The sequence below is a fragment of the Molothrus ater genome, chromosome 2 (genome assembly GCF_012460135.2).
Source record: "Molothrus ater isolate BHLD 08-10-18 breed brown headed cowbird chromosome 2, BPBGC_Mater_1.1, whole genome shotgun sequence".
In the NCBI taxonomy this organism is placed as follows: Eukaryota; Metazoa; Chordata; class Aves; order Passeriformes; family Icteridae; genus Molothrus; species Molothrus ater.
The window spans coordinates 35,019,607-35,042,377 of record NC_050479.2 but is presented as its reverse complement, the minus strand read 5'-3'; the positions used below and the strand labels follow the sequence as shown (position 1 = coordinate 35,042,377).

Below are 22,771 nucleotides of genomic sequence, written 5' to 3'. Positions count from 1 at the left end.
TAATGGGCAAATGCAATTACTGTTCCAGAAAAAACTGCAGAGTGATTTTTAGTGCCTTCTCCAAATGTTTCTCACTTCAGTAATGTATTATTCTGCTTCCAGGATGTGCATGGGTAATGGCAGACTGTGTTTGATCAAATGATTTAAAGAAATGGCAGGAGGCATGAAGTAAGTACAACCCAAGTACATAACAAAATTACTTCACAGCATCATCTTCCTACCTGTCTTGTAATAAGAATCCCTGGGCTTCAACCAGTCACTAAAGTACAACACTTTTTCATAATTTAAATCAAAGTCCAAAGGAAATAAAAAATTAATGTATTTTTTCATGCAAAACTCCCCAAGGCTCAGACACGATTTCTCCTGGAACTCCGAAAAGACCATAAAGGAGACGTAATTTGGTCTGGTTTTATTGTATGAATATTTCAGGAATAAAAATGCAGGCACAAAAGCTCAGTACAGGGATTAGTTTTGTTTTGCAGGAACTCAAGTACAAATTCAGCTCTGCTTTTGTCTGATACAGTGTTAAAAAAAAGAGAGACTGATACAAGCTGAAGCAGACACACTGCACATTTCTTTTGTGGATTGTTTCTTGTGGAACAGGTGCTGATTTCTTTCTTTTCCTCCCAGATCCAAAGGCAAGCCAAACCCGGCTTCCAAATTTGTAATGCATGCATGCTAAGATCTTTTGACAATGTATTACAAAAAAGGTTGGCAGCCTTAACTAGAAGCTAAGCTGATCATTGCCCACTAAGAAGAGAATAGCACATTTCTCAACCTCTTCTGTTTTGTTACATACATAAAACATGTACTACTATTTCCTTCCTAAAACAGCATCATAGAGTTTTCCAGTCCTCTTTACTTGAATCACTCCAAAGCCAGCTGCCTCCAGGAGCTTGCTGTACTCTGCTGCTGTTCTCTCTTTCCCTTCTGTCTGGACCAACATATTCATGGAATACAGTTGGGTTTCTACAGGCCCACTTTTATCTTCATTCAGAAGGGATTCAACCAGCAGCACTCCACCACCTGGTGGAGAGAAGAGAAAGAAAACACACCCTGAGAAATGAAAAGGTGAGCTATTTTTGAGCTGTTACTAGGACAGATCCTAATGTGACTTTCAGGAAGAAGCAGTCTCTACATTATGTCACATTTTAGCATCACAGAAGACAATGAAAGAGCCAAAGCATCAGAGGATATCTTTGCTCAGCTATGTTGGTACTGACATCCCAGAACTGAAGGAGGTGCTGTGGCTGGGATGGAAATTTCCCATTTTCCCCAGCTAAAACTTTACAGGAACTTACTGATTTTGTTTTGTAGCAGTGCTTTTGAAATTCTGAGGCTTCATTGTGATGCTTAATGGGATTTTTTGCTGTGATGCATACACCTATCTAAACAATAGTAAGTCTCTTTGCTCTTCAAGAGTTCACACCTACCAGGTTTGCAAGCTTTGTAGACTTTTGCCAGCAGTTGTTTGCATTTGTCATCATCCCAATCATGCAGTATCTTGGATAAAATATACAGTTCAGCTTCAGGTATTGAATCATTAAAGAAGTCTCCTGTAAAGCAAGAATACATGTATTATACAAATTCTCACAACACTGAGAGCTGAGTTATGCAAATATTTTCAGTTCTGTTCAATTCCAGGCTTGCAATGTCCTTCAGACATATAAGACAGCAATGGAGGTAACAGGTGAAAGTCCTCTGTTGCACTGCATAAGGAATTTTGCTCTTGATCAGTCTCAAGAAGATCTCAAACATTTAAAGGCAATAACTAATCCTGAAACAGACTGATGCACAGGAAAGCATTTCAGTTTAGGTTTTCTCCAATGACAGAAATTCAAATTCATACTGCACTAAGGACATAGGTTCACACAGTTCCTGTCATGAGAAAGAAGGAAAGAATATTGCCTTCTCTAAGAAAGTTTTCAAAGAGAAAACTTTGGTAATCACAGAGTTACTTCATAAATCCGTAGGTAAAAATACCCATCTCTCACCTCCTAGCACTAGCTTTGCTATTCCTTTTGTTTAGCACCTGCTGTTCTGCACTCAGAAATTTTTTTCTCAGCATTTTACTTTGTCATTTCTTTTCCCATTTTGTTGCATCTTTGTTTTTATACACTCCCTTCCCTCCTCAAGGCTCCTTTTCTCTCTCTCAGCTTTGAGCAATTTTAAGCACTTCCAGCACTTTGAAGACTTTTGTAAACATTAAAAATGAGATCTCCCTATACTCATTTTCCTCATACATAGTACAAAGACTATGCAGGATCTGTAGCCTGGGCAAGAGGGATAGGTGCTAGCTCACCCACTTTCATGCTTTAAAATATCTTAGGACTTGAAGATCAATCGGTTGTGACCAGAGAAGGAAAAACACTTGTTCAGAGCAGACCTGGCATCCCTCACATCTGCCAGGAGGTTTGCACAGGAGAAAAGGGGAGTGTTAGGAAAATTTTAAACAAAGCATAACAGATTTCAAAATTGCATGATGCCTTTTTTTTTTTTTTTCCTAATGTTCCAAGAAATGAAATAGTTCTCTTCAGGAGTTAATGTTGCTGAATAACTAACGGAGTTGTGTCTCTGACAGCTGCTGGTGAACAACTGGGACAGCTGCAGAGCCAGGCTGGGGAGGCTGCAGCCTGAGACACTGTCCCCATAAGGGGCAGCTGGAGACCTGAGCCTCCAGAATGACACCTCTGAGCAGAGCCAGGGCTCTGGAGCCACAGCTGTGACAACACCACACCACTGTCCCCACCTACCTTCATGGAAAGTGATCTGACGCTCCTCAGGGGAAACAAACTGTTCTTTGGCCACCTGCACAACTTTGGGCAGGTCATAAATTGTGACAGTAGAATTTGGATACAAAGAAACACACTCTTGGGCCAAAGCTCCTCCACCTCCTTTGAGGACAGGAAAAGAAGGTCAGTACTGACACAAACCCAAGCTGTTCAGTGATACCTCCATGAAAGTATATAGGCAAGGGTGCATTAGGCCTCATGGAAGCTGGCAATGTACATATGCACCCCTTGAGACACCTCTTCCCATGTGGTGCTAGGAGAGAAGTGGAGGGGCAGGAGAAGTCACTGCCTCCATGTGTTCTGCAGGAAGATCTGGGGCCTGCAGCACCCAGGCATGTGGGGTCAGCCCCTGCCCTTACTACCCCTACACTCCCTCCTAGCCAGACCAGCTGTGGGTGCTGGAAGGTGAAAAATGAAAAACAGTCACTAAACCAGGCTCTGGGAAAGGAGTGAGGGAGGCCAGGAGGGAGCCTGCCTTGTCCTGTGAATCCTGGCAGCACTCAGCAGTGCTGGGACAGCAGGGTGCTCCAGGATAAGAGGTTGTAGGCAGCACCTCAACAACAGTGACTGTAGGGGAAGAAGGAAAGAGTCTGGCACTGGAAGAATGCAAGCAAGGCATGAAAAATGCTACAGCTGCCACATCCACAAGGGGATGAGTGACTGCTTACATAAATCAGACTGTAGAGAAAAACATTCAGCTTTCTAATGCTGTCATCCCTCTCACATTTCTGTTTTTAACCCAAATCAGTAAAATTCTCCTTATATTGCTATGTCCCGCTTTCCATTGTTTTGCCCAACATATAACATAGGAGTTGTTTTCCTCTGCAGAGCTTATAAAAGACAGTTCAGAGTGTTGTTAAAGAAGATCTTCTGACACTCACCTCCCAGGTCATAGATCTGCCTGAAAGGGGAAAGGTCAAATGCAGCAAGAACATCTCTGCCACATATACTCCACACTGAGTTCTGGCCAGCCATGAATTTTAGCATTTCTTCATCTGATCTAGCAAGGCAAACAGAGACAGCACAGAGAGAGGGTTCCTTACCACATCCTCAGAGATTCCTATAATATAACTGCTGCTACATGTTTTAGCCTAAACAAAAATCTCTGGTTTTATTGACACAGAATATGTCCTCTTTGCATATAAACCTACCTTGAATATTACTGTATCAGGAGTGTACAGCTATGAATTCATGCATTTAAATAGGGAATTAAGACTAGTGAAATCCAACAGTGTATTATGCTGCTCATTCTAAGAATTTCCAAGGGACTTTTTTTTTCTTCAACTACTATCAGAGATCTGTGATGTTTTTCGGGTTAGGAAATTATATACTTCTATTCAAAATATCAGATAGTGTCCCAGTAATTGATATTGTTGAGAAGTAAAAACATTGCATGACACTGATGAGAGGAATTGTCACCTCATCATATTTAATTGTTCTGAGTCATAATTAAAAACATTAGTTTTATCCACAACAAGAAGAATAAAATTTCTATAAATATTCGAATGATTACCTGTACATTGCTCCAAATGGGTCTTTAGATGAAACACCAAAAGCTCTTTCATATTGATTTCTTCCTTCTCTAAAAGAGCAATTGAAAAAGCCTATGAGAGTGCTAATATATTTCTCAACCTCTCTCAAGAATGACTGGGTCCTTTCAAGGTCAGGGTGGGATGGCACTTTGAGCAATCTGATCTAGTGAGTGGCATCCATGGTAGGAAGGTAGGAACTAGATGATGAACTTTAGAGCCTCTTCCACCCCAAACCATTCCAGGATTCTATCATTTAAGGGAGCACACCTGAGGTAAAGACTGATGCAATCATCACCATCATCTACACTGTGTTTGGTCATCAGTTGCATGGACTGGAACAAGTGAGACTCCAGACCCCTATTAAACTGCCCCTATAAACTTTTGAAACAGAAGGACACTTAGCCACCACTACTCATTATTTACTTTGTTGATGCCACATCCAGTAAGATCCATGTAATGACAAAGTGCTTTACTGAAAGTGATACATAAAGAAATCTGATTTCTGGATCATCTCTACAATGACAGGGAAAAGGAAAACAAGAACATACACAAATGGAAAACAAGGGGGGGAGGGGAAATGGCACACATATGGCCATGTTAACAGCTGACTTATCTGTTGCTTTTAATTTCTGAGAATGAGTCGACATCTTTACTGAGCTCTTCTCCAGAAACACACCACTCAGAGCAGTAACACAGATGCTGCAAAGCACCAGACAGCACACAGCACTCCTCCTTACCTCACAGCATCAGCCAGGTACTGCCAGCACAAGTAGACTGTGTTGGAATAATACATCATTATGTGATACTGAGATTTTGGACTTGATTTTGTAAGGTAGACATTGGAAATTTCTGTGTTTCTGTAGAGGGCTAAAGGGTAAAATAAATGCATTTACTAACATATATGATATATCACCTTGCCAAGTCTGTTGTACAGCTTGGTGTTTATCACCAGAAGATGTCTATACAGCCAAAGACAGAGCCACATTACTTCTACAACCAAAGCCTTCCACTGCAATGAGCAGTGGGTGAGGGCTGCTGAAATCTGTGTTGCCCCATTCTATCTACATAAACACCATCTCCCTGTGCTTAACTCCAGCACCAAACATTTCTTTCAAGGAGAGCAAAAAAAAGCCTTTAAAAAAGTGTTGTAATTTACATATAGGTTTCTGCTCTTAGAGAAAGCTTTCGGTGTGCTCTATTTAAGTGAAAACTCTTTGCAGACAAGTCTTTTTCTTGATCAACAAGGTCAGCAAGTGGAGGGAAAGTCCCCAAAACAGCAGGCCAGCCACACCTACCCTCCCTCAGTTCACTAGGACAGGACCTTCTGCAAACAGAAGAATGCCTAAAGGACTCCCAGAAATCCCTCCCACTCCCTCCAATGCTTCTGCAGTGGCATCACTCACCCACACGACTTGCATACCAAAGGAATATAAAAGATAGATCCTGCTCTCCCCAGACTCATTGGGCAACAACTGTAATCCCTACAGCAGAGCATGCCAACACAAGGCAGAGCAGGGGACACAACCTGTGAGATATTAGCAGGCCCTGACCAGCTGTTGGATGGCTAGAGATCCTTTCTTTCCAAGTGGATTCCATGTTTCTGACATAAGGAAAAACTTTTATCACCTCTCAGTTCTGATCAACAACCTAACAAAATAGTTCACATAATGGTAAAAACCCTATGAAAAACAAAACCTGTTTTAAATCATGCTGTTACCATCCACCCTGGCATTTTGTTTTAAGTTTAAAATCCTGTCCATACCCCAGAGAGTTCTTGAGACAAGTTCCATAGAGCTTGTGGAGCTATCCTAAATATCTTCTCCAAAGTGAGGATCTTGTACAAAGACATTTATGGATATAGAGCCCTGTGCCTGTGTTTCATTTTATACTTGTGATCATGCTGACATTTGCCTCCTCTTTCAGCTGAAGAGTTAATCCCAAGAGTGATTCTATCCTTCTTCCAGCTACATTAACTGACTTAACATTTGGTATCACCTTTGCCCACACATCTTACCTCACTTTCAAAACCATCAGAGGTTTCAATCTTACAATTTATTTCCATTCCTCTGCTTTTATTACCTCCTTCTTGTGTCATCTCTACTGCCAAGAGCTTCAATCCCACACAAGCATCCAGCAATCTTCTCATCCCCAGGGTGCTGGCACCCAGACCTGCAGCAATGGCATCTGAAGACAGAGGCTTTCCTGACTCCAGAAGAAGATCAAACACCCCCAACTCACAGGCAGTGAACATAACCTGGGAGCAGGGAAAGATGGCAGTGAGGGATTAGGTGAACGCACAAAGCCTACTGCATTTCACAAGCTGCTTAACTAGGGAAAGTATAAATTTAATAATATTTATTTCAGATAAACTTATATTTCATATAAACAAGTTCAATTATTAAATTGCAGTTTATCAGAGCACCGATATAACACACTATGCATGTAATCCACTCATTAGTCTTATTCTTTTTCCTTTTCCAGTGAAACCAGCCAGTACTTTTTGGCTTCCAAAAGTCCACATTTAGAGACCAGATTTTGTGTGTAAATGTCCCTGCCTCTTCCTTAGTTTAGAAACACATTCTCACAATCTCCTAGAAAGAACAAGGGCAAGTCTGGGTGGGGGTGCTTGTTGTCTGTTTATGTTTCTGTTCTTTAACTAAGGATCTAGTGCCTGCTTCAGTGAACCCTGGAGAGTCTCTCATGGCTTGCAATAGGGGGAATATCCCAAACTAGGACCTTGTTTTCAGGGACTGATGTGAAGGACTACAGTGATCTTCCAGAAGCAGGGAGGTTCCTCTCATGCAGAAGAACTGCTGCATTTAACTAACAGAACTGCTCAGTCTTTCCCTAGAGTTGTTGAATTTCTCCAGTAACATTCATCAACCTTCGGACAAACACAGCTAACCATACATTTAAAAAAAAGAACCAACCATCTTTCTTTAGCTATACACAGTCAATCTTACAAGTATGAGCCTATTACTCTGGTCACATAAACACTCCTGAAACAGTAACAAAGACATTAATTTAACTGACTGCCTGTATCTACAATGATTTGAGCTACAATGATTCCTGTACAATGAAGCTCCTTTTACCCTGAGTAAGATCATGGCTTAACATGGCCAAAGTTGAAGTTGTTTCTCTAAAACATAGTACTAACAGTATTAATTTGGAAAGCACTGGGCACCTCTTTTTCTCACAAAGTGATTTTTCATTATCTATTTTTCCTCTATTTATTATCAGCTCTGCCTTTCAGGAGCCTAAGGTGCAGCAGTATTTGCACAACACAAAGAACATTCCTTCTGTTACCATGTTGGCCAGAGGATCAGCAAGGGACAATAGGAAAGTTAAGTAGTAATTGAGGAAAAAAAACATCCACTGCACTGGATATTATAATTTTATGCCCACGGGCTTAAGCAAATAACATCAGCAAACAATAAGAAGACTGAAATTACTAGTTTTGCCTTTGTGCCTTAAAAATATCTTTGCAAAAGCAGTCATTATAGCAGTGCTTTCACCTCTTCCAAAGACTTACATTTAGGACTAAAGAGAAATCCTTGAATATTTCTTTCTGCATACTCTAAGAGTTATATTTCTTACCTTTGAGATTAAAAATCCATTGCTGTATTGCATGATGATTTGAGGATAGTCAAGGTCTTCTGTGGAACCCATCTTCCTTCTGGACTGAGACACAGATTTCCTGGCTCTCTTAATTTAAATAAGCTTCTTTTCACCAAACACAAAGCACACCAGCTGATCCTCATAATCTTATTGCTTCTGAGAAACACACTGGTTACAAAACATGCTAGCTGAATTATTTGGCTTTGATGGGTCTTTCTGCCTGGTTCAACTGTTTCTTTGGATCTTCCATCATCAAGTATAAGGCTAAAGAAGCAGTGTGGATTAAAGCTTGTATTGTCAGTTCATCAGTCAGCAACACAGTGGTACCTCAGAAGCTCTTGAAAGCTTGTAACAAGCAAAACAGGAATCAGTACAGAAGAATACCAAGAACCTGAACTCAGTGCAATGCACCAGCATTCATAAACCAAAGCAGAATCTTACTTGGGACTTCAAATTTGCTGTGGGGACAGTCCAGGGGACCCTGGGCTGGCAGTAGGGTACACCTCATCCCTAAGTGCAGAAGCAGCAAGTACAAAGAGAAGCTGTAAGAATCTGTTGCTGTTTTCTTACTGTGATTAGTTTGCTCTGATGATGATCACTCAGATGAAGCCTACAAGGAATTAAATCTATATTTTTTACTTTTCTGTATTTTGCAGGTCCTCCCACCCACCCTGATACCAGCTTAGAAAGGAATACCTGGAGCACCTCAGCAGGGGTGTCCTACCTGTACTTTGCCATGTTTTGACAGAGCAGGGTGCTGAAGGATGACAACACATTTTCATTTTCCAGCTGATTACTACAGTTTTCCTCCCCTTCTCTGCAAAACAAATCATGGGCAGCAGAAAGCCCTTGGGAAGAAACAAGGAAATGACTGCAAAGTGCAAGATAGGGCATGGATTTCAACTTCACACCGGACATATCTCATAGATTTTCATCAGAAAATTAAACCCCTGGATTACTTTCCTGAAATCTTGCTGCCCCACTGTTCATTTCTTGGTCTCTGTCGGACATCTTGCCCATCTCATCTTGGGGTAGATGTGGCAACACTCAGGTGAGGAAGATCAAGGAAAAGACTCAGATTTTATATCACACATTTTGTGGCCCTTCAGGAAACAATGTTAAATTAAACCTTATTTAGGTAGTACACTGAAGGCAAAATGTGACAAACCAGCATTTTTTCAGTGGCAGCTTTCTCCATGCTTCAGATTCCATTGTATAATCTTTCTCTGCATCTGTACTTTCTAACTGAATTGTATATAATTGCATATCACCACCCAAAGATAACTATTGTTAGCAAAAAAAAAAAAAAAAAGTTGCATGAAAGCTGTATGAAAATAAAAAAAAAATCTCTTCTAAAGGCCAATTCTACGTGCTTCTGAGAAACTGGTGTGATTTCATGCAAGCTTAAGGATTTCCCACTCCTGGGAACATAACAGCTATTCAGCCCCATAAATGCACTGCACTTAAGGCAAAGTTATTTGGTACACGAGTCTCCACTAATAAAATGACCACACAGTTGATTAAATACACTTGAAGTTCTTTTTTTCAATTTCAACTAAATCTGTCTGTTGAGGATACCAGTTATAATCATCTAATGGGATTACCACTAGTAGTGAGATGTAGGGGAGGAGGCTTGCAGATAACCCACACCAGATTGAAAAAAGCCACATGCAGAAGCTGTTTCCAAGTAAATTGTTAGTGAGCCTTAGAGTTTAAGCTCCTTTTAAGCTAGAAATGCATTAATGAAGATGAAATTGCAATGGATTGCTTTCTATGAAAGCCCTATCAAGATTTCTCTCATAGGGCTTACACCACATGCAGGCTAAAGCCCTTATTTTACCACCACAGTTCTTTTTCAGTGATGCATTTTTCTTTGCCTAAATGACTCACTACAGTCAAATGCTACACAAAAACCAATTATGTCATTTTTGCATAACATTTGAAAGTAAGAAATTATCTATGAACAAAGGAGATTTAGTTAAATGAATGTGCCTGCCAGTGAGAAATCTTCTCACACAAAACCTTCCTTATAAGCAAAAATTACAAATCCCAGGGATGTGACCACAATGAGTTTCAATAATACCAGTAGGAAGCAACTGTGCCTTGCTATCATGACTAAGTCTCTAAGTATACCCAGTTAATAACACATGCCCTGGAAGGGCCCTAAGGTATTATTTTGTGGTCTGTTTTTAAACAATCCTAAAAAACAAAGATACTCAATATCATACTTTTTCTTTGAAATAGACTATCAAGTTTAAAATGCTCTTTTCTTCTTTGTAGCTTCTAATTATTCTCATATTTTACAATAGATGCATTTTCCTAGTAACTTAACTATTATTTCCATCACTTTTGACACACATCAATTTTAGTTTTTCCTGTTTTCATCACATATACAAATAACAAATATTTGGAGTGGGCACAAAAACCTGTATATCCAGCTCATTTTCTAAGCAAACCCTCCCTTCTCTTTAGATTCACTTACATCTTACTTACATCTTACATCTCTGAGAACATCTTTTAAAGTGCATCTCAGACAATCCAGAGTTGTTCTTGGTTTAACTTGTGGACAGCAAATAATCTCTCAACAAATAATTCAACTAAATAATCATTGAGGTTTCTATCAGAGGAAAGTCCCAGCAGATTAGAGTCATAGTCATCCTGAGGATATGCAGCTACATCAGCTACAAGTGGTAGATGCAGAAACTTTAGAGAGAGAGACAGATGCAAGCAGAAAACCAAGATGGATAGCAGCTGAGGCAGGCTCTGATGATTTCAGAAAAAGAAATGATTTCAGCATTTTCTTGTGTTCTGTCAAGCATCACAAAGGAAAACCATGGATACACAACTGCCTTAAACAGACCATTTTAGAGGCTTGGCTTGGTTGGAGATGGCAGGAACGCCTTCCTGCCCAGGGGAGGTGGTGAATAAATTCCTCATTTTGCCTTGCTTATGCACCCAGCTTTGGCTTTACCTTTATATTGTGCTTATCTCAATCCATGAGTTTTTTCACTTTTACCCTCACAATTCTTTATCCCATGCCTATAGGGGTGTGTGAACACCTGCATGGAGCCAGCTGCTATAAATCACAGCAGCAAGACATGTGCAATGAACAGAAATGATTTTTCCAGCCCTTCTCTTTTACAGGGAAGGTAGAGAGTAACAGGCACCACTAGGCAATTCCTCAGAGCGTTGACATGTCTGGGATCATATGCAGAATTGCAGGGAAAATCTAATGTGAAGGTGATCAGTTCTTGTTCAGACACTTTGCTGGCAATGCCTGGGAGTGACATCCCTTCATATTGTCCTACAAGAAGTCCAGTATCATGGACAGCACACGTGAACATCCCATGCAGAGCAGGTAGAGCTCACCTGGCAGGGGTCACAGTGCACATGCAGTTAGATTAGTTATCAATTAGAGAGCAATTCCAATTAGCCTTAGCCCTTCAAAAATTTTATAATATATGCTATGGCAAAGCATTAGCCTGAGCTAACCTATGAATTTTTTTTTTTTTTGTCAGGCAGCAGGAGATTCAGGAGTTGCAGCATGTGAGGGGGTACCAGACCAAATTGATTTTCTGTGCTGCCACTGAAGAAGAAAGGATGGTGGTGCACATCCCTTCAAACAAGCCTCAAGAGCCCAGTATTAGATTAATATAGGACACTTGATTCACTCTGTGCATTCATTCAGATCTGAAGAATCAACGGCAACTAGATTGCTGCTTTATACAAACACTAGAGACAACTGCAAATTTACTGCAAAAGCAGCAGAAGATACTTTCTGCAAATAATATGCTGATTAGGCTTGGGAAAGGCCAGATCAACCGAATGTAAAGTAAGCTTACTGAAATGTGTATTGTATTCAGAATAACCAAACCTCAGAAGCAGGATACCAGAGCAAGACACTGGCAATGCATAATAAACACAAATTTGATCTGTATTGTAATACAAGACATCAGTGGCCAATTTTGCCCACACATTTGTAAATTAAGATATTTGCCAAACTAGTTGGTTTAATTGCTGTCTTATATAGAATGTAACAACATCTCTAGCTCTGCTATCAAACATGAGCAGCCACAATAGTCTTTTATAAGATCCTATACAAGAACTGCCCTAAAGCTGACATTGGTGCCAAATCCAGGTAGTCCTGATCACCAGTTGACTCTCACTAGTTTGTCTTTATAGCCTTGTGGTACGGATACAATCTTGTGTTCACAATTTTGGAAGCAACTGCAAAAATTCGCCTTTTCTCTGTCAGCTTTAAAGATGATGCTTCCAGGTAACATAAAATATTTTTATACACATACCTAATTATGCCTATGTCTTTATTTTAGGACACTGAATAGATTACTCTGCAAAGGTAGAGCCAATTAGAAACAGCATTTGGATATGGTTACAGCTTTGGTAATAATTTTTACTAATATAAATTACTGCTGGCAATCTGACTCACACATTATCAAAATGCCTTTACCACAGCAGGTAGTAATCAGTTGAAAATATCACAATAATCATATTGAAGGGCTTTGGCCTTGCTGTTGTAGCAAAGCTGTTGTTTGACTAAGCTGCTTCCCAAGCCACCTAGTGCAGGCTGAGGCCAGGAGATAACAGGTCAAAAGGCTGGTACGGGCAGAGGCTCATCAGTCCTCAGACAGATACGAGAGGAGACATTCCTTAAGGATAAAACAGGACTATGCAGCAACACTGTTCATAGCAACAAGATCTTAGATTTCTTACCCCTTTGAGACTCCTGTTCTTCTTTGTTTCTTTGTTTCACAAGGGCTGCAGAAAAACCATTCCTGGCTGCCACTGCCAACAGCTGTGACAAGGCAGCAACACATGAGAGAACACATGCACCAGCTCCTTCCCAGAAAAGGGAGCTCAACAGCTTTGGCACACAAACTTCCTACCCCCTTCAGCTCAGACGTTGCTGAAAGCAGTCTGTGATTAGTTCACACCTCCAACAGGAAGAGGTCACATGCTCCCTTGTATCACAAGATGATCAGTACACTTTAAAACTCTACGCAGCCTCAAAAGCAAATAGGGTTCCCACTCGGTCCTGTCCTTCTGGCAAGGACATAAAGGAGACATTGTGGTGTCAGATGTGAAATCTCTCCTGAAGCCACATGCAACAATTGAGGTCCATTCTCACAACCAAGAAAACTCTCCTCCCGCTTCATCACGTGAGTTAAGAATGATCAAGAATGACAGCAGAACACTGGAATAAACACTGGGCATTTCTTGGGACACAGTACATGAAATAGGGCTCAGAGGTCTCTTTCCCTGATGCCTAGACTTTCCAGCAGGCATAAACACAGGGCTGTAGCATGAAGTTGCCCAATCCATGGTTTAACAGGATTTACACCCTGTATTTATACCACACCAATCATGCTAAATGTGGACATTTTTCCACTAGTGAAGGAAATAACCTACCAGTTAAGAGTGAACCTGAGCTTTCCTCAGCAACAAAGCCGGCTGATTTTAAACTAAGCTTAAATTGACAGACATGGCTGCCTGACACAAGGCAAGAAGCTGGGTGAGCTCTAGACTTGGCAAGGGAAGATTTTGGAATGACACAGAAGAAACAATCCCTTCCCTTGACCAGATGGCAACACAGTAAATGATGTGCCCCAGGACACAGCTGGCCCACCTGGCTACACTGAAACCTATGTTCAATCTGCCATCCATCACAACCCCCAGGTCCCTTTCTGCAGGGCTGCTCTCCATTGTCTTGTTCCCCAGTGTGTGTGTACATCCAGAGCTGCCCCATTCCAGGTGTGGAATCTAGCATTTGCCTTTCATGTGGCTGGTGATTGCCGCGCCCTCTGATGTGTCTATGCCTCTCTGCCTTCGAGGGACACAACAGCTCCTCACAATTTATTGTTGTCAATGTCTTGCCTTTTTCTGTCCGCAGCTAGCACCTACAAAGATTTCAGCAGCATGGTCTAGTAAGAAACAAACCCACATGGATTCTGAAAGTAAAGCAGACACTCAGTCAGCCAAGGATCCAGCTGAGCTGAGCACTAAGGTGCTTCTCAGACACTCCAGGAAATGGATACACTTTGATTTCATGCATCAGGGTGAGGATAATGGCATCTGAAGGCTGTAGTTAAAGAGCACACATCCTGCTGAATTAAGAATTGACATAGCTGTAACATAAAAGGACCATCAAGAAGAGAAGCTTAACTTCATTCAGATGTGCTGAGTGATGCTTTCAACAAACAGGTTATTAACACAACACTTCTGCAGATTTTAATATACTGACACATGAAAACAGCAACTTCAGTTCACTGGAAACAGTTTTCTTTTTAATTTTACCATAAAAATGCAAAATAAACTCTTTCACTGTAACATTATAGCTTTTAATATTCCTGAGCTGCATTTTAAAAGCAAAAGTATTCTTGAACAGATTTAACAAGAGACACTGCAGCCTTACTTTTCAACAACACAAGTAAAAATAATTTAGCAAGAAGGCCCCTTTTTCAAGACAATGTTTAGCTCTTTATGTACCTGAAAAAATGTTTCAAGTAGCCCTATGCCACCTGAAATTACAAAGCCAAATATATCAACAAAATACCAGAACAACTTTCAACCATTTTACCACTGCTTGTTACTTCCTACACCAGGTGTGCCTCTCTTACACGGAAAGTATTATACAAAGGCATTACACACCAGAATAATGTGGGCCACAAAGCTTGGCATCATACAGACATATGAAGGAATCAAAGCAGTTTAAAAGGTATCCTGCATAACGTTATCGTCAGTTTTAAGAAAAAATATGAAAGTCCTGCTATCCATGTCAATCAATAAAAACTCTACTTTGTTAAACATGATTTCATTGAACGCACCAGGAAACACTTTAAATCAAATCTGTATGTAATAGCTTGTCACCTCTGAAGTTCCTATAGCTGGCACCCATGTATTTCTTAAGCCAAATTAGGTGATAAAAACTAAATACACTAAAATTAAGGTTTAGAAAACTGAAACTGAAGAAAACAGGTTGGCTTTTAGCACTTTAGGAACTTCAGCACAAGCACAAATGATTATACCTACATTGTGGCAGAAACCTAGAAAGAGACAACAAAGGAAGGAAAGTCAAAAAATCAGGCATCTCTTTTTTTGATTTCAAGGACTAGATGCAAGCTTAGAATTGGTTGAAACAATTGTGTTTTCTATAGCAGTCACACCGATGAGGTCTGGTGTCCAAATCTGTGGCCCTTTTGTCCTACCAGAGCCTTTCAAAGGAGCCAAGGCTCCACTACCCACTCAAAGTACTCCTTTGCTTACAGAGTGATCACCTCCGGTGCCTTCGTCTCCTGCTGACGCTTCTGCGACTCCGACTCCTTTCCCTCCTGTCCCGCCTGCGCTCCCTACTGCGCGTTCTTCTGTAGCGGGAGCGTCTGGGGCTCGCGCTCCTTCGCCGAGGGCTGCGGCTCCGGCGAGGGCTGTAACTTCTGCTGGAGTGTCTGTAATACCTCCTGTCCTTCCTATGCTTCTCATCCCGGGAGCTCACATCTCTTCTGTGTCTGCTGCTCTCCCGTCTACCCTTGCTCTCATCACTGTTTATGCTGCTACATGAATGGCTCTTTCTTCTCCTTGGCTCTGTTCCACGTTTGTCCTGCTCACAGGGCAAGTCCTTCTTGCAAGTGCTCTGGTCATAGCTAGAGAGGCTTTTCTGGTCCTGGTTATCAGCGGGAACACATGAAAGTACCCCTGAACCCTTTTTGTCAGAACACCTCTCAGAGTTTGTAGTATGAAGATTCTGACCTTCTTTGACACGAACTTTGTCATGAATGTTGCCATTTAAGTACTTGCATTGAGTGTTTACGCTTTCAGGGGATGCTGCTTCTATTTGAGAGCCAGGAGCCAGTTTGGCTGTAACAGCCTGTCCTGAGGTAGAAGTGATGCAGCTGGATGACACAGTGTGGGGAACAGCACTAGGGCTTTTCAGCACGTCAGCCTGAGATGCTTCGGTTTCTTCTTTGTTTTGATTAACTGCATCCATTTTCTTGCTCAGAAGATTGTTCAGTAGCTTCTCCCTCAGTTCCTTTTCTTTTCTCTGCAACCCCAGTGCTCTCTCTTTTTCCTCTTCCACACGTTTAAGTTCAGCCTCCTGGAGCCTCCGTCTCTCCTCTAGCTGTTGAAGACAAATCTTATTTTCATTCTGTTCTTGCTCCAAAAGCTTTACTGCCTGAAAGACAGTCAAAGGGAAGAGTAAACAAAAAATACCTCCTCCTGTTTCCAAGTTACAACATAACACAAAGGCATCAATGTGGCAAGAAAATAAAATCTAACCAACAGAACTTTACCATCCCAAAATAAAATGGCGTTTCCTTTTTAAAGGGGGAAAAAAAATCAAAACCAATCAACCAACAAAACCCACTAATCCAGAACTGATGTAAGTTGAAACATTATTTGTCCACAGTTCTTGAAGAGAAGTTTTGTCTTCGTGGCTCCTCAATATAACAAAATGCACTATTGGAGTACATTTATCAGGGTCAAAACTTGAAGGTTTCAGTAAAATTTAAAATTTCAAAATTCAGTCAAATTGAAAATATTTTAAATTTTATTGAAAATTACTTCTTTTAGATGACTGCCATCTGTGGCTCATAGATGACTCTACAATAAGTCCGCAAAACCAGCAATTAATTAAATGGACAATTATTATGTAGAAACTGATTGCCATGTTGTCAACCACTTTAAAAACTCATGATACTGGAAAAGATTCAAACCTTTTTCTATTCTGACCTTGTCAAGGGCTTAGTATAAACCTCAGAATTCTCTAAATGAAAGAAACACACTCTCTGCTTCATCAGATAACCCTTCTATTCCACAGCTACAAAGTTAAAAGGCCTGCAAAAGGCATTTCTCCCTTCTTCCAGTATGTAACTGATCTGTGAGTTCAAAAACACTCCTGAAGTGCACTGATATCAAGAAAAAACTGTGCTTTTCCACACAGCTCTTCGTTTCTACAGAAAAGATTTCACATTCAGTACACCCTAATACAGCTTTATCTAAGTCTTAAGCTTCAGTGTTTCAGTGAAAAAAAGAACAATACTGTTAGAGAGACAGGATCTAACATCTGAAACCTTTGCTGACAGTACTTGTCCTACAGAAGAAACATTCTGTGCATTTCAAACACTGACTAATGAAAGTTAAATCTCTGAAACTGCAAACAGTGAACAGAATTGCTAGGAGGCAGATGGGAAACAGTATCTAAACCAGAATTAGAAAAGGAGTCTTGCATCTTACCCTCTGTGGTTAGCTCACTTCATCATGCTCACACATTCTTCTACTGGACTTAAGAAAACCTAACAATTAATTTACAGATAAAAAATGCTATTCAGGGACTATAGGTTCAAGCTCACTTTCCATTTACCTACAAGTGCATATCTTACCAATAGAGAAATACTGTTCCATTGTGCTTTTCTGAAATTTTGGTCTAAGAAATAGCAGCTGCAGAGGTAGTGTACCTTGTGTTTAATGAACAGTGCTCCCCACCTCCTCTCAAGCCAGCTAAGGGCTTTGTTCTGTTGGATTCTTCATTAGCTTCTGAAATAAGTATTTAAATTACCTTTGCTCTGCTTAGCAGTTCTGCAATTAGTCTAATGGACTGAAGGTTTCTCTGAGCTAACAGGAGCTTCCTTTCTTCTAGCTTTATCTTCTCTTGAAGTTTTCTCTGTTCTTCAGCTTGAAGCTTTTCAAGTTGCTTTTTGTTCCGTCGAACTTCACGATCTTTCTGTTTCTGTTCTCTCTTGCGCAACTTCTCTTCTCTTTTTCTCTCTCTCTCATATTCTTCAAGCTCTCTCTGCTTCCTAAAAGAGAAGTATTTTTGCCTTACCTAGGCAAAGCACAATTTCAAACTCCTACTGTATGTTCAACACATTTTACGCTTCAAGTAAATTTGTTTCTAAATAAGTCATGTTGATGAAGAACAAAATAGAAAACTGAACATTTTAACCCTTACTTGTGACAGCAAACAGTCAAATTCTATCTATTTTTAATAAGTTGGAATTCAAAGAAAAAAAATTGCTCCAGCAAAGAATTGTTTTTTAAACTTTGACCAGAGATAATAAAAATGCATGAGGCAGCTGGGCAGAGAATTATCACAGCTGCAAGAAGAATACCAAGCCAATGAATGTGTGCAGTGGTGCTGGGTTTTATTTCTGTGATTAGGCAGCTTCTGCTAAAGGCCAAGGGTCTCTGAAACTAGGTGACTAAAGACAAGACTTTAGGAAATTGAGTATTTTGCAGATTTAATATTTTGAACTGAACATAAGCATAAGTGGTAAACTAAACCATACTCAGCTTTAAGTGCTTCATTTTAGCTAGAGACAACTTGTGTTTTTTTATTTTCTATCTTCTGATGATGATATGAAGGAGCAGTTTTCTCACACCTGATTGTTAAAACTATAACCAAACAATAAGCGGTAAATACCTTTCTTCTTCTTTCTGTTTTTCCTCAGCTTCTTTCTCTTTACGTTTTTGTTCTTCTCTCTGCTTTTCAAGCTCTTGAAGCTTTTGCCTTTCAAGTTGACGCTTCTTAATCGATGCATCACTGAGGTGTTTTGTTGAGTCAAAAGAAACCTGTACATGATACAATTGAAAACAGTTTTAAGAAAACAGAAAAAAAAAAGCAAAATTACAACCTGACAATTTTAACTTAGACCTTGGTATAAGTACAATCAGATGTGTAAAACGTTCTTCAAAACAAAGAAAACTTCTCTATGTGCCCAGAGAAAGCACCACCTATTCTAATCAGGTAATTGGGTACTAAATGTGTGCACACATGTAGCAAAATCAGATACTACTTCTATGTCTCACAACCAAAAATAAACCCCAGCGTGGCTGAGGCTCTGTCTGTCCCAAGATTTCAATGTGTCGGAACGGGCACATACAGAACTCTTAATTAATGCAAGCTGTTAGGGACTGTACAGCACTATGTAGAAAGAGGTTTAAATAAAGCCTTCTTTTCTGTCTAAATCTGTGATCCTTAACTTCAGCAGAAGACACAGTTCTGCAGCATTCAGCACCTGGTTCAAGCCTCTGCACCACTTCTAAAACCATGATTCTCAAATTGAGGTACAATGGGCAGAAGATCCCAAGTCGTGGGAACAGAAAGAAAAGAAAGACACACACATCTGAAAAATGAGACTTCAGAGGCACTCAGCTTCCAGGATATATGAACACACCTTGGTCATGCCCAGCTGTGTGCTGGAACAGGACACCACCAGACATGACAGCCCTGGCATCCTAATCTCCAATTCTGAGTGCAGGCAGGCAGGGACCTATAACACATTTCCACAGACCCATGGTCATTGAACCGTGGGGCAGAGAACAAGGAGCACAGCCTCTGCAGTTTAATCTACTCAGGCTTTATGCAAAATGATGTTTCACTAACAGACTGAGAGGACAAAGAGGTACAAACAGACAAGGTGTGGTGACCTTGTATGACAGAGAGCTGCCATCCTGACAGGGCAGCTGCCAGGAAGGCACGACTCTTCTTGCACAGCCATACTAAATTTGGGAACCCTGATCCTCCCCTGCATGTAAATGACAGGTTGAGTTTCACGAGGTCAAGGCACAGTTTCTATCCCACAACTGACAAGCTTTGATAATAAGATAAAAGATTGCAGTATTTTACTTACACTGACTAAACTACAATTTGAATAAATACCTGCATGTTCCACATTGCACAAACGAATACTCAAGGTTTTTTCTTCTGAAATACACTCCCTGGTTTAATGAATGACTACTGAGCATACCAAATACATCTCCAAACAACTCACTCAACTCATATGTAAATGCACAGACTACCCCCAAACAGAGTAAGTTTTCTTGAGGCCGTGCTTTCAGAGACACTACATCTTAACAGACTGCCTTGCTCCCGCCTGTCACAGCTGTAATTTCTAAGACAATGCAGTTAGAGAAGATTACCTCTGGAAAACTCTGTATGTAAATATTATGAAATAAGCATAGGAAATTCGCAGGAAGCTATGCTACAAATGAAAATTATAATTTAAATTTTTGTGGGGCCTTCCTGTATATCAGGTACACTGCCGATTAACTGTGTATTTCCCAGACCAGACAGGCCACGTGCTACTAAGCCTTTTAGTTCTGACCTTCGACTGGTAGACCCAGCTATCAATGCAGGGACCAAATACAGAGACTGTGAAATTCTCCCCCAAAAAGTCTCTCTGCACTGAACACATGAAAGAATGCACTTTACAGTCAATCTTCTGGTGAAATTTGTCTGAACTTGTTCTGAACTGGAATTTTAAGTGAAATCGCAATTTACAAATACATATTCTTTTCTAAAGCAATTTAGAAAATTGTGTTCATAAACTTGATCCTTCCATCAGCAGTTCTCACTTCTAGAACCATCTCGTTAAGAAAAAAAGCAAAACCCCACTTACTTTAGTTACATAATCTAACAGCACATTTTTCTACCAACATTTTATTTTGAAAACTGTATTATGTCTGTCCCATGAAGCTACATTAACGCTGTCAATGTCACCTGTTGCCATCACTGTGGTGTAAAGGTTTCAAGCACTAAGGAAATAACACTTAGCTGTACTCAGTCCTTCATGTGGGCTCCCACCCAAAAGGCTGCAGACTCTCACCTTTATATTGCAAGCCACAGCTTTGCCATCATCGCCCTTGTACATCAGCTTCATCCCTCGCAGGGCATTCATGGCCTCGATGAATCCCGCATACTCCCGGTACTGGACATAGGCCTCAAAGTTTAAATGGCCTCCAAAGCTGAAAGTGTGAAAATTCCTGCCAGTCATCTCTTCCCTGTAAGGGTCCAGCATGGGTATGTCCACATTACGGATTTCTCCAAATTTCTGGAAAACTTTTATAAGGACTTCTTCACTTGGCTTTTCCGAGCCAGTCTCCTTTGCTGCAAACCACTTACAAGGCAAACCCTCCAGGTGAATGGTGTCTGGCCTTTCCCCAGGCAAGGTTTCGTTCATATCTTTTGCATCTCGGAAAAATGAGTCCCAGTCATGTCTGGTAGGAAAGTCAATCTTGTACTCTGCAGCACGCACTTTCAAAATGTCAGAGAAGCCGCTCAGCTTTATTGTTTTGCCATCAAGGCACGCCAGAAAAGATTTAACCAAACTTTTGTTCTCGACCTCTCCTTCAAACCTAATGAAATCCATTGTGCTTTTAGAAATCCGCAGAGTGGAAAACTGATGAGTTTGCACCATCCCCTTCAATCTTTCCATAACTTCCCAGTTCGAAATGGATTTTCCCGGTTGCTTCAGCTGAGGAAGTGCCACACTGATGGTCATTTTTGTAATGGGTTTAAGGTATAACCCACAGGGAGCACAGAGCTCTACAGCTTCTGATGTATCATGAACTATTGTTGCAGCAGCCATAACAAAGAAAAAGCATAGGATAAAAAAATAAAAGATGCAAGTTTAAGTTGCAGGCCAACAGTAGTCAAATAAAATAGCCCTTATCCATAAATAATTTAATTCTTTGGCGATTTAACCATTCCCAAGTTAAAACGATGTCTCTTAACACAAGAGTGAATTAGATAATTACAACCGAGTGGTACAAACATCTTAAATTACTTTACAACCACTAGAGCCTATAAGTAATTAAATCTCTGTAAGGCCTCTGAATAGAAAACTAGAAGCTGATGACAGTCTTAGGAATACATGAGGTTGGTATGTGATTGCTCAGAAAGCAGCTACCCTTTCTCAGGAGGGAAGGGACTGGCGGCGCGATGTCACACCGCTCCCAAATCTACTTAACAACCAGTGAACCCCAGCAGGCTGGCGCCGAGGCGGATCTCACGTTCTCCGGAAGGAAGACCTGGAAAGTGTCTGCAACGAGAGAAAAGCGTCCCTTTTATTTAAAAGCCCGAAGCCCCGCCGCCTCTCCCTGCCGGCAGCGCCGAGCAGGCTCCGCGTGACAAGGCTGGATAACAACACCGCGACTCACACCGGGGCCAGCGGCCACCGCCGGCAGCTGCCCCCGGCGGGCGGAGCCCGGGCGGCGGGGGGACAGCCCAGGAAGACGGCAACGGGAAAAGCGCCCCTCGCCGACGCCAGGGTCCACCCGCACCCCCCACCGCCGGCTCCTGCGCGTTCCCCCGGCAGGCGGAGCCCGGCCGCCCGTCCCTCGCTCCCGCTGCCCGGACGGGACCCCCCGCCCGCCTCACCCGCGGCCGCCGGGACGCACCACCCCGCGTGCGCCGCCGCCGCTTCCGCTTCCGCGTGGCGCGAGGCCGCGGCCTGCGGGAGCGCCTCGCTGCGGTGGGACGGCGCCTCCTGGCGGCGGGGCGGGCCCTGGCGGCGGGCGGGCGGGACGCGCGGCCCAGGGACACGGGGATTGCGCTCCCCGGGGAAGCACGGCCCGCGTTCCCGGCCTGCGCAGGGACCCTCCGTGCGCTGTGCTGTACTGAGCTGTACTGAGCTGTACTGATCTGTACTGAGCTGTACTGAGCTGTACTGAGCTGAGCTGAGCTGAGCTGTACTGAGCTGTGCTGTGCTGTGCTGTGCTAAGCGCACACCCGGCGTCTGCGGACAGCTGGGGCTCGCTGCATGGCGGTGATTCCCCTTGCACAGAATCCGTTCGGTGGGAAAAGCACCTCTGAGTCATGGAGTCCAACCTCTGACTGAACACCACCGTGTCCATAGACCATGGCACTGAGCACCCCCGAGCCTTTCCTTAAACACCTCCAGGGACGGTGACTGCACCACCTCCCTGGGCAGCCCATCCCAATATCTAATCATCATTTATGTGAAGAAATTCTTCTAATATCCAACCTAAACGTTTCCTGGTGCAGCTTTAGGCCATTTCCTCTTGTCCTGTCGCTGG

At 41.8% G+C, this 22,771-nt stretch overlaps 2 protein-coding genes across 6 annotated transcripts; both read right to left on the bottom strand.

The window, feature by feature from the left end:
• Positions 1–394: 394 nt before the first annotated feature.
• ASMT (acetylserotonin O-methyltransferase) lies at positions 395–8,191 on the bottom strand. 2 transcript variants are annotated; one of them, XM_036384904.1, is made up of 8 exons: positions 7,922–8,191; positions 6,404–6,578; positions 5,062–5,191; positions 4,306–4,374; positions 3,674–3,792; positions 2,754–2,894; positions 1,434–1,556; positions 395–1,026 (listed from the first exon to the last, which is right to left on the bottom strand). In XM_036384904.1, the coding sequence occupies exons 1-8, from the start codon at positions 7,991–7,993 to the stop codon at positions 815–817; spliced, it is 1,041 nt and encodes a 346-aa protein (XP_036240797.1). In that variant the 5' UTR covers positions 7,994–8,191; the 3' UTR covers positions 395–814. The 2 variants fall into 2 exon arrangements, with proteins under 2 accessions (XP_036240797.1, XP_036240807.1); XM_036384914.1 differs by having other exon boundaries at positions 5,062–5,098.
• Positions 8,192–14,222: 6,031 nt separating this feature from the next.
• Positions 14,223–21,979, bottom strand: AKAP17A (A-kinase anchoring protein 17A). Of its 4 annotated transcripts, none has more exons than XM_036389223.2 (5): positions 21,643–21,979; positions 20,560–21,302; positions 18,375–18,523; positions 17,511–17,751; positions 14,223–16,127 (listed from the first exon to the last, which is right to left on the bottom strand). In XM_036389223.2, the coding sequence occupies exons 2-5, from the start codon at positions 21,232–21,234 to the stop codon at positions 15,231–15,233; spliced, it is 1,962 nt and encodes a 653-aa protein (XP_036245116.1). In that variant the 5' UTR covers positions 21,235–21,302; positions 21,643–21,979; the 3' UTR covers positions 14,223–15,230. The 4 variants fall into 4 exon arrangements, with proteins under 4 accessions (XP_036245116.1, XP_054370031.1, XP_054370030.1 ...); XM_054514056.1 differs by having other exon boundaries at positions 21,746–21,979; XM_054514055.1 differs by having other exon boundaries at positions 20,560–21,774; positions 21,893–21,942.
• Between the last annotated feature and the right edge of the window lie 792 nt (positions 21,980–22,771).